The 14216-nt window shown below is 35.5% G+C and overlaps 1 protein-coding gene across 1 annotated transcript; it reads right to left on the reverse strand.

Moving 5' to 3' along the window:
• Positions 1-490: 490 nt before the first annotated feature.
• Positions 491-11702, reverse strand: LOC141344605 (leucine-rich repeat-containing protein 52). The gene is made up of 2 exons (XM_073849478.1): positions 11063-11702; positions 491-768 (listed from the first exon to the last, which is right to left on the reverse strand). The coding sequence occupies exons 1-2, from the start codon at positions 11700-11702 to the stop codon at positions 491-493; spliced, it is 918 nt and encodes a 305-aa protein (XP_073705579.1).
• Positions 11703-14216: the final 2514 nt, after the last annotated feature.

Consider the following 14216-nt stretch of genomic DNA (forward strand, 5'->3'; position numbering starts at 1 on the left):
ATGCACGAAAGTACCTCCTTAATTTTACTTTGATTAGACTTTAATGATCTAAAACAAAATGGTGATATCTAAGCACACATTTAATCACTACAATACTAATTTCTTGCTAGAAATAAAATGAAATGGTTTAAAAGTTGTTCAAAAACAGACATTTACACACAAACTGACCACTGCAACATTCAAGTGTCATTTTATTTTTTAGCTCAACGGTCACAGAATCACACACATGGGATTGTGGAATATCGTAGGCCGCAAAGGATCTCAATCAGATCAGATGAAAGTCAATAGACAGGATGTGACACGATCACTGGATCTGGATGTGCCTTGTTGCCTTCATACATTCTGCGGAGGCCTGCATTTTTCAGCTTTCGGACACAGCCGTGTCACTTTTTACCTCTGTCACTCACTCAAAATGATTGTCACTTCACTTTCTGTTGCAGCTCCCTGTCATTACTCCTTATAGGACTGGACTCAGCTTTATGCTCAAGTATTACCCATTTTGTCCTGTTTTAATTTCCTCTTCTGTGACGTCAAAATTTGGTCTGTCCTTCCTCCATCTGACGCAGCGCTGGCAGAGCACCATTACCATGCCAGCAGCCCATGCCAGTACCGTACCTACTCCAAATATGACAAAACCAATGGCCACAAAGAACAGGTAGTCATGATGAGCCAGTCCTGGATGGCACTGTCTTCTCAGCCAAAGGCCCAACTCTGAGAGACGCTGCCCCTGTAAGGATGGAGGACTGTCACACACAGTCTGTCCCTCTTCTAGTCCCATAATACACAAGAAAAAAGAGTGCATTAACTCAATTAATAAAAACAGACATAAAATTGCACAAGATTTTTTACAAGTACGAAATTTAACATATGTGAAAACATTTTAGATATCAGATCCAACCTCTTGCTGAATTACACATACAAAGTACAGAGGTCATATTCTATGCCATATGCAGTATGCTTTTAACTTGTATACTGTATATATATTGCATCATACTTTTGACACCTATTGGGTCCAAAGTGACCTGAATATTTATTTAATTATTTGTTATTTACTAAAAAACATGCATTTTTGATCCCTGATTGATTGTCCTAAACATTTATTTATTTAATTATTTACTAAAAGACATGCATTTGTAACACCTAAAGGGTCCAAAATGACCTGAACGTTTATTTATTTAATTGTTATTTACTAAAAAACATGCATTCTTGACATCTAACGGGTACAAAATGACCTGAACATTTATTTATTTGTTATTTACTAAAAAAACATGCATTTTTGACACCTAATGGGTTTTAAATGACCTGAACATTTATTTATTTGTTATTTACTAAAAAAACATGCATTTTTGACACCTAATGGGTTTTAAATGACCTGAACGTTTATTTATTTAATTGTTATTTACTAAAAAACATGCATTCTTGACATCTAACGGGTACAAAATGACCTGAACATTTATTTATTTGTTATTTACTAAAAAAACATGCATTTTTGACACCTAATGGGTTTTAAATGACCTGAACGTTTATTTATTTAATTGTTATTTACTAAAAAACATGCATTCTTGACATCTAACGGGTACAAAATGACCTGAACATTTATTTATTTGTTATTTACTAAAAAAACATGCATTTTTGACTCCTAATGGGTTTTAAATGACCTGAACGTTTATTTATTTAATTGTTATTTACTAAAAAACATGCATTCTTGACATCTAACGGGTACAAAATGACCTGAACATTTATTTATTTGTTATTTACTAAAAAAACATGCATTTTTGACACCTAATGGGTTTTAAATGACCTGAACATTTATTTATTTGTTATTTACTAAAAAAACATGCATTTTTGACACCTAATGGGTTTTAAATGACCTGAACATTTATTTATTTGTTATTTACTAAAAAAAACATGCATTTTTGACACCTAATGGGTTTTAAATGACCTGAACATTTATTTATTTGTTATTTACTAAAAAAAACATGCATTTTTGACACCTAATGGGTTTTAAATGACCTGAACATTTATTTATTTAATTGTTATTTACTAAAAAACATGCATTCTTGACATCTAACGGGTACAAAATGACCTGAACATTTATTTATTTGTTATTTACTAAAAAAACATGCATTTTTGACACCTAATGGGTTTTAAATGACCTGAACATTTATTTATTTAATTGTTATTTACTAAAAAACATGCATTCTTGACATCTAACGGGTACAAAATGACCTGAACATTTATTTATTTGTTATTTACTAAAAAAACATGCATTTTTGACACCTAATGGGTTTTAAATGACCTGAACATTTATTTATTTGTTATTTACTAAAAAAACATGCATTTTTGACACCTAATGGGTTTTAAATGACCTGAACATTTATTTATTTGTTATTTACTAAAAAAAACATGCATTTTTGACACCTAATGGGTTTTAAATGACCTGAACATTTATTTATTTGTTATTTACTAAAAAAAACATGCATTTTTGACACCTAATGGGTTTTAAATGACCTGAACATTTATTTATTTAATTGTTATTTACTTAAAAAACATGCATTTTTGACTCCTAATGGGTTTTAAATGACCTGAACATTTATTTAATTGTTATTTACTAAAAACCTTGTATTTGTGACACTTAATGGGTCCAAAATGACCTGAACGTTTATTTATTTGTTATTTACTAAAAAAACATGCATTTTTGACACCTAATGGGTTTTAAATGACCTGAACATTTATTTATTTAATAGTTAAAAACTACAAAACCTTGTATTTGTGACACCTTACGGGTCCAAAATGACCTGAACATTTATTTATTTAATTGTTATTTACAAAAAAAACATACATTTTTGACTCCTAATGGGTTTTAAATGACCTGAACATTTATTTAATTGTTATTTACTAAAAACCTTGTATTTGTGACACCTAATGGGTCCAAAATGACCTGAACGTTTATTTATTTATTTACTAAAAACATGCATTTTTGACTCCTAATGGGTTTTAAATGACCTGAACATTTATTTATTTAATTGTTATTTACTAAAAAACATGCATTTTTGACACCTAATGGGTCCAAAATGACCTGAACATTTATTTATTTATTTGTTATTTACTAAGAAACATGCATTTATGACACCTAATGGGTCCAAAATGACCTGAACATTTATTTATTTATTTGTTATTTACTGAGAAACATGCATTTTTGACACCTAATGGGTCCAAAATGACCTGAACATTTATTTATTTATTTGTTATTTACTAAGAAACATGCATTTTTGACACCTAATGGGTCCAAAATGACCTGAACATTTATTTATTTATTTGTTATTTACTAAGAAACATGCATTTTTGACACCTAATGGGTCCAAAATGACCTGAACATTTATTTATTTATTTGTTATTTACTGAGAAACATGCATTTATGACACCTAATGGGTCCAAAATGACCTGAACATTTATTTATTTATTTGTTATTTACTGAGAAACATGCATTTATGACACCTAATGGGTCCAAAATGACCTGAACATTTATTTATTTAATTATCTAAAAAATTATGCATTTTTTCTCTTCCAGGTCAAACTGAACCTGAATGCGTTATGAGAGTTAATTCTGTCAACCAGTTAATTCCCTGTACTATACTCAAGACTTTGCTGATTAAGCGGTCTAAAATAAAGCAGTGCCCTTTGGCATCCTTTCATACATAGATATAATGTTACTTTACACACTGAATAATTCACAGCCACGACTGTCCTCTGCTCCGGCTCAGTCATTGAGTCTTTGTACTTATGCTTCTTTAAGGAGATACGTGACAGTGAACAGTGATGCTCTCTTGTAACAAACACCACTAATAAATGTGTTTTCCATGAGGAGTTTAATGTACCTCCTTACAGTTTTTTCCATTTCCCACTGTCTCTGTTCCTCCAATTACTTTCTCCCTATAGTTGTGGTGACTAAATACCCACAACTCATCTGACATGCAGTGCTTGTATGGTCTGCCTCTTCCTTTATCTTTTTGTCATCCAATACCTTTTGTACGTATGCCACATTTTTTCCATCCTCGTTCTCTGAAAATGGTTTCAAAGCTATTCACTTTATTAAAATAAATATACAAATAATTGATATGTTTATGTAATTAGACATTTAAAATCACTTATACATTGACACATACTTAATATTGGAAGGAAGTTTGAAAGGAAGTCTGAAACGAAGTTTGGAAGTTTAGAAGGAAGTTTAGAAGGAAGAAAGTTTGAAAGGAAGTCTGGAATGAAGTTTGGAAGGAAGGATGTTTGAAAGGAAGTCTGGAATGAAGTTTGGAAGGAAGTTTGGAGGTTTATAAGAATGTTTGGAAGAAAGGAAGGAAGTCTGGAAGGAAGTTTGGAAGGAATGAAGGAAGGAAGGAAGTTTGAAAGGAAGTCTGGAACGAAGTTTGGAAGGAAGGACGTTTGAAAGGAAGTCTGGAATGAAGTTTGGAAGGAAGGAAGAAAGGAAGGAAGGACGTTTGAAATGAGGTCTAGAATGAAGTTTAAAATTTCATAAGCAAGTTTTGAAAGGAAGTCTGGAATGAAGTTTGAAAAGAAGAAAGGAAGGAATTTTGAAAGGAAGTCTGGAATGAAGTTTGAAAAGAAGAAAGGAAGGAAGGAAGGAAGGAAGGAAGTTTGAAAGGAAGTCTGGAATAAAGTTTGGAAGGAAGGAAATTTGGATAGTAAGAAGTTTGGAAGCAAAGAAGTTTGGAAGAAAAGAAGTTTGGAAGGAAGTTTAGAAGGTAGGGAAGTTTAGAATTAAGGAAGATCGGAAGGAAAGACATTTGGAAGGAAGTCTGGAAAGAAGTTTGGAAGTTTATAAGGACGATTGAAAGAAAGGAAATTTGAAAGGAAGTCTGGAAGGAAGTTTGGAAGTTTAGAAGGATGTCTGGAAGGAAGTTTGAAAGTTCATAAGGAAGTTCATAAGGAAGTAAATTCGAAAAAAAAAAAAGTCTGGAAGGAAGTTTGGAAGGAAGGACGTTTGAAAGGAAGTCTGGAATGAAGTTTGGAAGTTTATAAGGAAGTTTGGAAAGAAGTTTGGAAGTTAATAAGGAAGTTTGGAAGGAAGTTTGAAAGGAAGTCTGGAATGAAGTTTGGAAGTTTAGAAGGAAGTCTGGAAAGAAGTTTGGAAGTTAATAAGGAAGTTTGGAAGGAAGGAAGTTTGAAAGGAAGTCTGGAACGAAGTTTGGAAGTTTAGAAGGAAGTCTGGAAAGAAGTTTGGAAGATAATAAGGAAGTTTGGAAGGAAGGAAATTCGAAAGGAAGTCTGGAACGACGTTTGGAAGGAAAGACGTTTGAAGGGAAGTCTGGAAAGAAGTTTGGAAGTTTATAAGGACGATTGGAAGAAAGGAAATTTGAAAGGAAGTCTGGAATGAAGTTTGGAAGTTTAGAAGGAAGTCTGGAAAGAAGTTTGGAAGTTCATAAGGAAGTCTGGAAGGAAGGAAATTTGAAAGGAAGTCTGAATCGAAGTTTGGAAGTTTATAAGGACGATTGGAAGAAAGGAAATTTGAAAGGAAGTCTGGAATGAAGTTTGGAAGTTTAGAAGGAAGTCTGGAAAGAAGTTTGGAAGTTCATAAGGAAGTCTGGAAGGAAGGAAGGAAGTTTGAAAGGAAGTCTGGAATGAAGTTTGGAAGTTTAGAAGGAAGTCTGGAAAGAAGTTTGGAAGTTCATAAGGAAGTCTGGAAGGAAGGACGTTTGAAAGGAAGTCTGGAATGAAGTTTGGAAGTTTAGAAGGAAGTCTGGAAAGAAGTTTGGAAGTTCATAAGGAAGTCTGGAAGGAAGGACGTTTGAAAGGAAGTCTGGAATGAAGTTTGGAAGTTTAGAAGGAAGTCTGGAAAGAAGTTTGGAAGTTTAGAAGGACGTTTGGAAGGAAGGAAGGAAGTTTGAAAGGAAGTCTGGAATGAAGTTTGGAAGTTTAGAAGGAAGTCTGGAAAGAAGTTTGGAAGTTAATAAGGACGATTGGAAGAAAGGAAATTTGAAAGGAAGTCTGGAACGAAGTTTGGAAGTTTATAAGGACGATTGGAAGAAAGGAAATTTGAAAGGAAGTCTGGAATGAAGTTTGGAAGTTTAGAAGGAAGTCTGGAAAGAAGTTTGGAAGTTCATAAGGAAGTCTGGAAGGAAGGAAATTTGAAAGGAAGTCTGAATCGAAGTTTGGAAGTTTATAAGGACGATTGGAAGAAAGGAAATTTGAAAGGAAGTCTGGAATGAAGTTTGGAAGTTTAGAAGGAAGTCTGGAAAGAAGTTTGGAAGTTCATAAGGAAGTCTGGAAGGAAGGAAGGAAGTTTGAAAGGAAGTCTGGAATGAAGTTTGGAAGTTTAGAAGGAAGTCTGGAAAAAAGTTTGGAAGTTCATAAGGAAGTCTGGAAGGAAGGACGTTTGAAAGGAAGTCTGGAATGAAGTTTGGAAGTTTAGAAGGAAGTCTGGAAAGAAGTTTGGAAGTTTAGAAGGACGTTTGGAAGGAAGGAAGGAAGTTTGAAAGGAAGTCTGGAATGAAGTTTGGAAGTTTAGAAGGAAGTCTGGAAAGAAGTTTGGAAGTTAATAAGGACAATTGGAAGAAAGGAAATTTGAAAGGAAGTCTGGAACGAAGTTTGGAAGTTTATAAGGACGATTGGAAGAAAGGAAATTTGAAAGGAAGTCTGGAATGAAGTTTGGAAGTTTAGAAGGAAGTCTGGAAAGAAGTTTGGAAGTTAATAAGGAAGTTTGGAAGGAAGGAAATTTGAAAGGAAGTCTGGAATGAAGTTTGGAAGTTTAGAAGGAAGTCTGGAAAGAAGTTTGGAAGTTCATAAGGAAGTCTGGAAGGAAGGACGTTTGAAAGGAAGTCTGGAATGAAGTTTGGAAGTTTAGAAGGAAGTCTGGAATGAAGTTTGGAAGTTTAGAAGGACGTTTGGAAGGAAGGAAGGAAGTTTGAAAGGAAGTCTGGAAAGAAGTTTGGAAGTTCATAAGGAAGTTTGGATGGAAGGTAGTTCGAAAGGAAGTCTGGAACAAAGTTTGGAAGTTTAAAAGGAAGTTTGAAAGGAAGTCTAGAATGAAGTTTGGAAAGAAAGAAGTTTAGGTAAGGGATAATGTACAGGCAGCCGGTAGTTATCGCAGAAATAAGCCCCGACAGTGTGATCAGGACCCGACGCGAAGCGGAGGGTCTTGTATCACACTGAAGGGGCTTATTTCGCGATAACTACCGGCTGCCTGTACATTATCCCGCTTATTACACGGCTACTTGCCACATAAGGATAAAACTGGACATGAATATGAATTTGAAACCTTTTATTGGCATATTTGTTTTAAATTAACATTTTTATCCTTCCGCGAAACGATATAGTACCACGTGACTAACATTCAAACTATGTACGTTAGTAAGACCATTTAAATAGATTAATGTCGAAATTTTCCATTGTTAAATGTGGTTGTCCAGTGTTTGTCACAAGATGGCGCCAAACGGTAATCTTTGTTGGCACGGAGGGATTTTAAACATACAAGTAGTACCGTCTATGCGTTATTACTTTGGAGCGGTGATTATTTGAAAAGAACGAACCTGCAAATGTCTCAACTGACCAATCAGAATCAAGCATTCCAAAGAGCCGTGTAATAAAAGGAAGGAAATATGGAATGTAAGAAGTTTGGAAGTAAAGATGTTTGGAAGGAAGTTTAGAAGAAAGGAAGTTTGGCAAGAAAGACGTTTGGAAGAAACGAAGTTTGGAGGGAATAAAGTTTGGAAGGAAATTTGGAAGGAAGGAAGTTATCTGCTCCCTACCACTAAAATAAAAACTTAACTTTCACTGTACCTTCTGATCACACTGTAAAAAACAGTATTTTTGTTGTTTTCCAGTACAAATGCCTATAGATTCTTAAATCAAGATACATTTAATATGTCTTGTTTTTATGAGAAACTAATCAAAAAGAAGTGAGTGAATAAAAAAATAAAAATCTGTCAACGGGCTCAGAAAAATCACTTTTTATTTCCCAATGAGCTCTTTAACATGGTAATATTATAATTTGTGTAAGTTTTAAAATTGTTATATATCTGTAATCCAATATTCACTTTTGTTTAAAAAGAGGTGTTTTTAAATGTGCAGTATAATTTATTGAAATGTGAAAGTGTTTAATGCAAGCAAAAACATTATTCACTGTAATTCATGAGCGATTCACAGCTGTGTTCTCCTTCTGTCTGCAGTTAATGTTACAGCGGGTCCAAATAAACCCCTACATAGCCAGTGAAAGGTAAAAAATAGGCCAGCACATCTGGGACTACAGCAGCTCAGAGCAGCGGATGAGACCTTTTTTGCGTTTGATCTTTCACTGTTGTGTGAACGGTTGCATGTTAATTTGTAGAGCAAAATAATTAGCGGCACTTGAGGGAATACATCTGGGCCAATTAAAACAGAAGATGTCTGGATTATCCCCTGCACTGTGCGCCTTTGTTTGATGTGTCTGTGTGTAAGTATTTAGTCTGGCTTTTGTACACTAAGAGGCCCTCAGCAGCCTAAATATAACTGGTTATAATGGGACTCTATGAACATACCAAAAAGATGAAGTCACAGATGAGCTTAAACAATCATCTGCAGCTATACAATGTGTGCATGTATGTAAATACACTTTTTGTATATTTGTGCATGTTTCTATCTATCTATCTATCTATCTATCTATCTATCTATCTATCTATCTATCTATCTATCTATCTATCTATCTATCTATCTATCTATCTATCTATCTATCACATATGAATCAGATGGCCTTTATAAATCCAATGGCAGCTGTTAGTCTATTTTTTCCTTTAAGCCCTCAATGACTGAACAGAACTGGCTGATGCATTCATTGTTAATAGATGGCTATTGTGGTCTAAATCTAAAATAGTGTCCAATAGCAAACAAGACTTAATTACTAGCATTAACAAATGCATTAAATAACAGATTAACAAATCATTAAGTAAGGTATATTCAAATACTTAAATGTCATGAGACTTTAATTTATATTTTCTAGTGGTCCAAACAATACAGGTTTTCTGCAGGTTTTATGAAGGTCAATTTAAGACCAAGTTTATGGAATAAATTGAATGAGACACAATATGGTCTCTAAATGTGAATCTCTTTTGTTCCCAATGCTTCAAAATAAATGCCTCTGAATAATCACACCACAAAATGTCTAAGGAATGTCTAAAGATCCTTAAATCAAGATGCAAAATTACATAAAATAAGTTAATTGAGTGAGTTTATGATTAACACATAACAAAAATCTGTTAATGGGCTCAGAAAAAAACAACTTTTTGTAGTTTTCATACCAGATTTTATAAGAGAAGTTGTTTATGCATACAAAATAATTTTGGTCAATTTCTCAGAAAACAAGACTTTATATGTTCAGTTTGTATCTGAAGTAAATATATCTTGATTTAAGGATATTTAGATATTGGTATACTGGAAAACAATAAACAATACTGAGGAAGATATACATGCAACAGCTGAATGCCATACCTTTATGAATTTAATGCTTTCTTCTCTGATTGAAGACTTTTTAGGATTAAATATTTGAAAGGGCAAATTAAGATTTTTTACCAGCAGCACCAGCAGAATCCCAGCAATTATTAAAATGATTGAAATTCAATCCCAGCTGATTTTTTACATCATTAGTTTTATAAATCAACTAATTACCACTGTTTTCATGAGTTGACAGTATACATCTCTCTAAAATGTAATTATTTTTGATGCAAGAAAGTACAGTTGAGGTCAAACGTTTACATCCCCCTTTCAGATTAATACAAATGTAAATTATTTTACCAAAATAAGAGGGATCATACAAAATGCATGCTATTGTTTATTACTGACCTGCATCAGATATTTCACACAAAAAAAAATGTTTACATACAGTTCACAAGAGAAAATAATAGTTGAATTCATAAAAATGACCCTGTTCAAAAGTTTACATCCTCTTTATTCTTAATACTGCTTTGTTACCTGAATGATCCACAGCTCTGTTTTTTGTTTAGTGATAGTTGTTCATAAGTCCCTTGTTAAACTGCCCGCTGCTTTTTAAAAAAAAGTCCCACAAATTATTTGTTTTTTTCTACAGTTTTTTGTGTATTTGAACCCTTTCCAATAATGACTGTATGATTTTGAGATCCATCTTTTCACACTGAGGACAACTGAGGGACTATTACAGACGGTTCAAACACTCACTGATGCTCCAGATAGAAAAACCATGCATTAAGAGGCGGGGGTGAAAACTTTTTGAATTTGAAGACCAGGGTAAATTTCACTCATTTTGTCTTCTGGGAAACATGTAAGTATCTTGTAGCCTCTGAAAGGCAGTACTAGGAAAAAATATGATATTTAGGCAAAATAAGAACATTTCACACATTTCCATTCTGTTCAAAAGTTTTCACCCCCGGCTCTTATTGCGTGGTCTTTCCTTCTGAAGCATCAGTGAGCATCTGAACCTTCTGTAATAGTTGCATCAGTCCCTCAGATAGTTTCAGAGTCCCTCAGTTGTCCTCAGTGTGAAAAGATGGATCTCAAAATCATACAGTCATTGTTGGAAAGGGTTCAAATACACAAAAATGCTAGAAAACCAAAGAATTTGTGGGCCCTGAAGTATTTTTTCTGAAAAACAGCGGGCAATTTAACTGTTCAGGACAAACAAGGGACCATTCTGTGGATCATTCAAGTAACAACACAGTATTAATTAAGGGGATGTAAACTTTTGAACCGGGTCATTATAAATTTAACTATTAGTTTCTCTTGTGGACTATATGTAAATGTCTTCTTTGTGAAATATCTTACTAAATAAACAATAACATGCATTTTGTATGATCCCTCTTATTTTGGTAAAATAATATACATTTTAATGATTCTGAAAGGGGGACGTAAACTTGACCCCAACTGTATAGTTTACAGTTATAGTGTGTTAGTGCGTTAGTTTACAGTTATAACACACACAAAATTGTTCCAGCATTGGTAACTATATAATCAAGAGAAAGGTTATCAAAGGTTATTTAATACTTTTACCTCATATGCCTTAAAAGTCAAAAACAACAAACCCTAGCCCCCAAATACAGCCTACCTTGAAACTTAAAGGCGTCCGTGTGCATCCATAAGCAGAGCTCCTCCGCGTCGCAGGCGCACAGCCACGGGTTTCCGCTCAGCCCGAGAGACCGAAGCCCTTCTAGAGCCGCGAGGAAGCTCACGTTGAGTCTGCTCAGGTTGTTCCTGCTGATATCCAGCACTTGAAGTGCACTGGCATGCGAGAAAGCCAGAGGGTGAAACTCTGAGAGCCTGGGGTTATCCGTCAGTCTCAGCATCACCAGGCTCTCCAGCGCGCTGAACGTCTGCTCCTCTATCCTACAGAAGAAATTGAAGGACAGGTCCAGATACGCCAGCTTCCTCAGGTTCCCAAATGTGGATTCGGAGATGTGTGTGAGGGAGTTATTGCTGCAGTCCAGATAGGTGAGGTCGGACAGGTAGTTGAGCTCGAGTGCGGGTAGATCAGAGATGCGGTTGTTGGATAGGATGAGCTGGCGGGTGGTCAGCGGGAGCCCTGTTGGGAATCTGCGGAGGTCTTGTTCAGCGCACTGCACGACATGCTGGTCATCACACACACAGCGCTCCGGGCAGCCCGGGGGGATCGAGGACGCCACGTGTAACAACAGCACCAGCAGGATCTGTGCGGGGTCCGGGACACATGCTGTGGCGGCGAGCTTCATTAAGTCTTCGCGGATTATGGATGCAAAGAGAACCTCCACAGAGAAAACAAGCCCCTCTGAAAATGTCCCCTCAGTGAGTGAGAGAGAGAGAGAGAGAGAGAGAGAGAGAGAGAGAGAGAGAGTGAGCGCTGCGCTTCTTTCTTTCATTGTTGTGGGACAGTCGGTGACCTGCTGGGTCAAAATATAATGTTAAAGTTACGAAAAGAATTTAAAAATACACTACCAGTTAACGATTTTTAATGTTCAAAGTGCAGCAAAAACAGTAAAATTGTGAAGCATTTTTACTATTTAAAATAACTGCTTGGTTCTTCTGAACTTTCTATTCATCATAGAAACATTGACTAATCTACTCTGCTGTTTTTAACATAATAATAATAATAACAAATGTTTTTTAAACAACAAATCAGAATATTAAGAGTGATTTATGAAGGGTCATGTGACTGCATGATGCTTAAATTCAGCTTTGAAATTACAGGAATAATTTACATTTTAAAATATATTCAAATAGCAAACAGTTATTTTAAATACATTAATATTTAGTCATTTAGCAGATTGAATCAAAATCAACTGCACCTGTTTAAGCATCATGCAGTCACATGACCCTTCATAAATCACTCTTAATATTCTGATTTGTTGTTTAAAAAACATTTGTTATTATTATTATTATTATTATTATGTTAAAAACAGCAGAGTAGATTTTTCCAGGTTTCTATGATGAAGAGCAATGATATGCTACAGTATCTCACAAATGTGAGAGTACACCTCTCACATTTCAGCAACTATCTTCTCAAGGTAATACTAAATTAAACTTGGATATATTTTAGAGTAGTCAATGTGTAACTTGTATAGCAGTTATGGTCTCCTGAAAATTACTCAACATACAGCCATTATTGTCAAAATAGCTGGCAAAAAAAGTGAGTACACCTTAAGTGAACTTGTCCAAAGTGTCAATAGATTGTGTTAGCACCATTGTTATCTGGCACTGTCGTAATCATCCTGGACATGGAATTGACCAGAGCTGCACAGGTTGTTGCTGGGATCCTCTTCCACTCCTCTATATTGTCATCACAGAGCTGCTGGAGGTTAGACACATGGTGCTTCTCCACCTTTTGCTTGAGGATGCCCCACATGTGCTTAATAGAGTTCAGGTCTGGAGACATACTTGGCCACCCGATCACCTTCAGCTTCAGCTTCCTCAGCAAGGCAGTTGTCATCTAGGTGTTGTGTTTGGGATCATTATCATGTTGGAAAACTGCCGTTCAGCCTAGTTTTTTGGAGGGAAGGCATCATGTTCTGCTTCAGAATGTACAGTACGTAATGGAATCCATGTTTCCCTCAATAAACTGAAGCTCCCCAGAACCAGCAGCACTCATGCAGCCCCAGACCATGATGCTACCACCACCATGCTTGACTGTAGACAAGACACAATTTTCTTGGTACTCCTCACCAGGGCATCGCCACACATGCTGGACACCATCTGAGCCAAACAAGTTTATCTTCTAGTCTCATCAGACCACAGGACATGGTTCCAGTAATTCATGCTCTTGGACAGGTTGTCTTCAGCAAACTGTTTGTGGGCTTTATTGTGAGTCAGCGTCAGATGAGGCTTCCTTTTGGGACGACGACTATGCAAACCAACTTGTTGCAGTGTGTGGCGTATGGTCTGAGCACTGACAAGCTGACCTTCTACTTCTGCAACCTTTAAAGCAATGCTGGCAGCACTCATGCATCTGTGTTTTCAAGCCAGGTTCTGCAAGTGATGGACAGAACGAGTGCTCAACTTCATTGTTCGACACTTGCAAGGCCTGTTCCAAATAGAACCCATCTTTGAAAATCTCTGTATGACCCTGACCAGTGTAATGTAACTTGGTTTCAGGGTGTTACTGATCCTCTAATAGTCTTGGCAATCTTTGTGGACAGCAACATTTCTAATTCTCAAATCCTCAGAGTTCTTTGCCATGAGATGCCATGTTGAACATCAAGTGGTCAGTATGAGAGAATTGTACGTAAAAGCACCTAATTTAAACTAATCTAATACAAGATACACAACTTTGTATGGTCCTGTCAAGCAGACAAAAACATAAACATGATGAAGAGGACATGTGGCTTTGCATGGTTAAACAACATACTGCTGTTATCACTTTATTTTGTTGCCAGCTATTTTGACAATAATGGCTGTATATTGCGTAATTTTCTGATTTTTCTTTCAACAAATCTATGCTGCTATACAAGCTGCACATTGACTACTCTAAAATATAGCCATGTTTAATTTCTATTGTATTGTCCCTTGAGAAGATATACTAAAATGGTTGCTGAAATCTGAGGGGTGTATTCACTTTTGAGACACTCTGTACATCATAGTACTTTTGTGAACGTGCATTGAAGACGGACAAGGAAGCGCAGAAATTGTTTAATAAAGTCATTATTTTTGTTTTCTTTGCACGCAAAAATTATTATCGTAGCTTTATAAAAATAATAATATTTATCTTACTGCCTTTTTGGGATTTGACAGTT

This window comes from Garra rufa, chromosome 10 (genome assembly GCF_049309525.1).
Source record: "Garra rufa chromosome 10, GarRuf1.0, whole genome shotgun sequence".
NCBI lineage: Eukaryota > Metazoa > Chordata > Actinopteri > Cypriniformes > Cyprinidae > Garra > Garra rufa.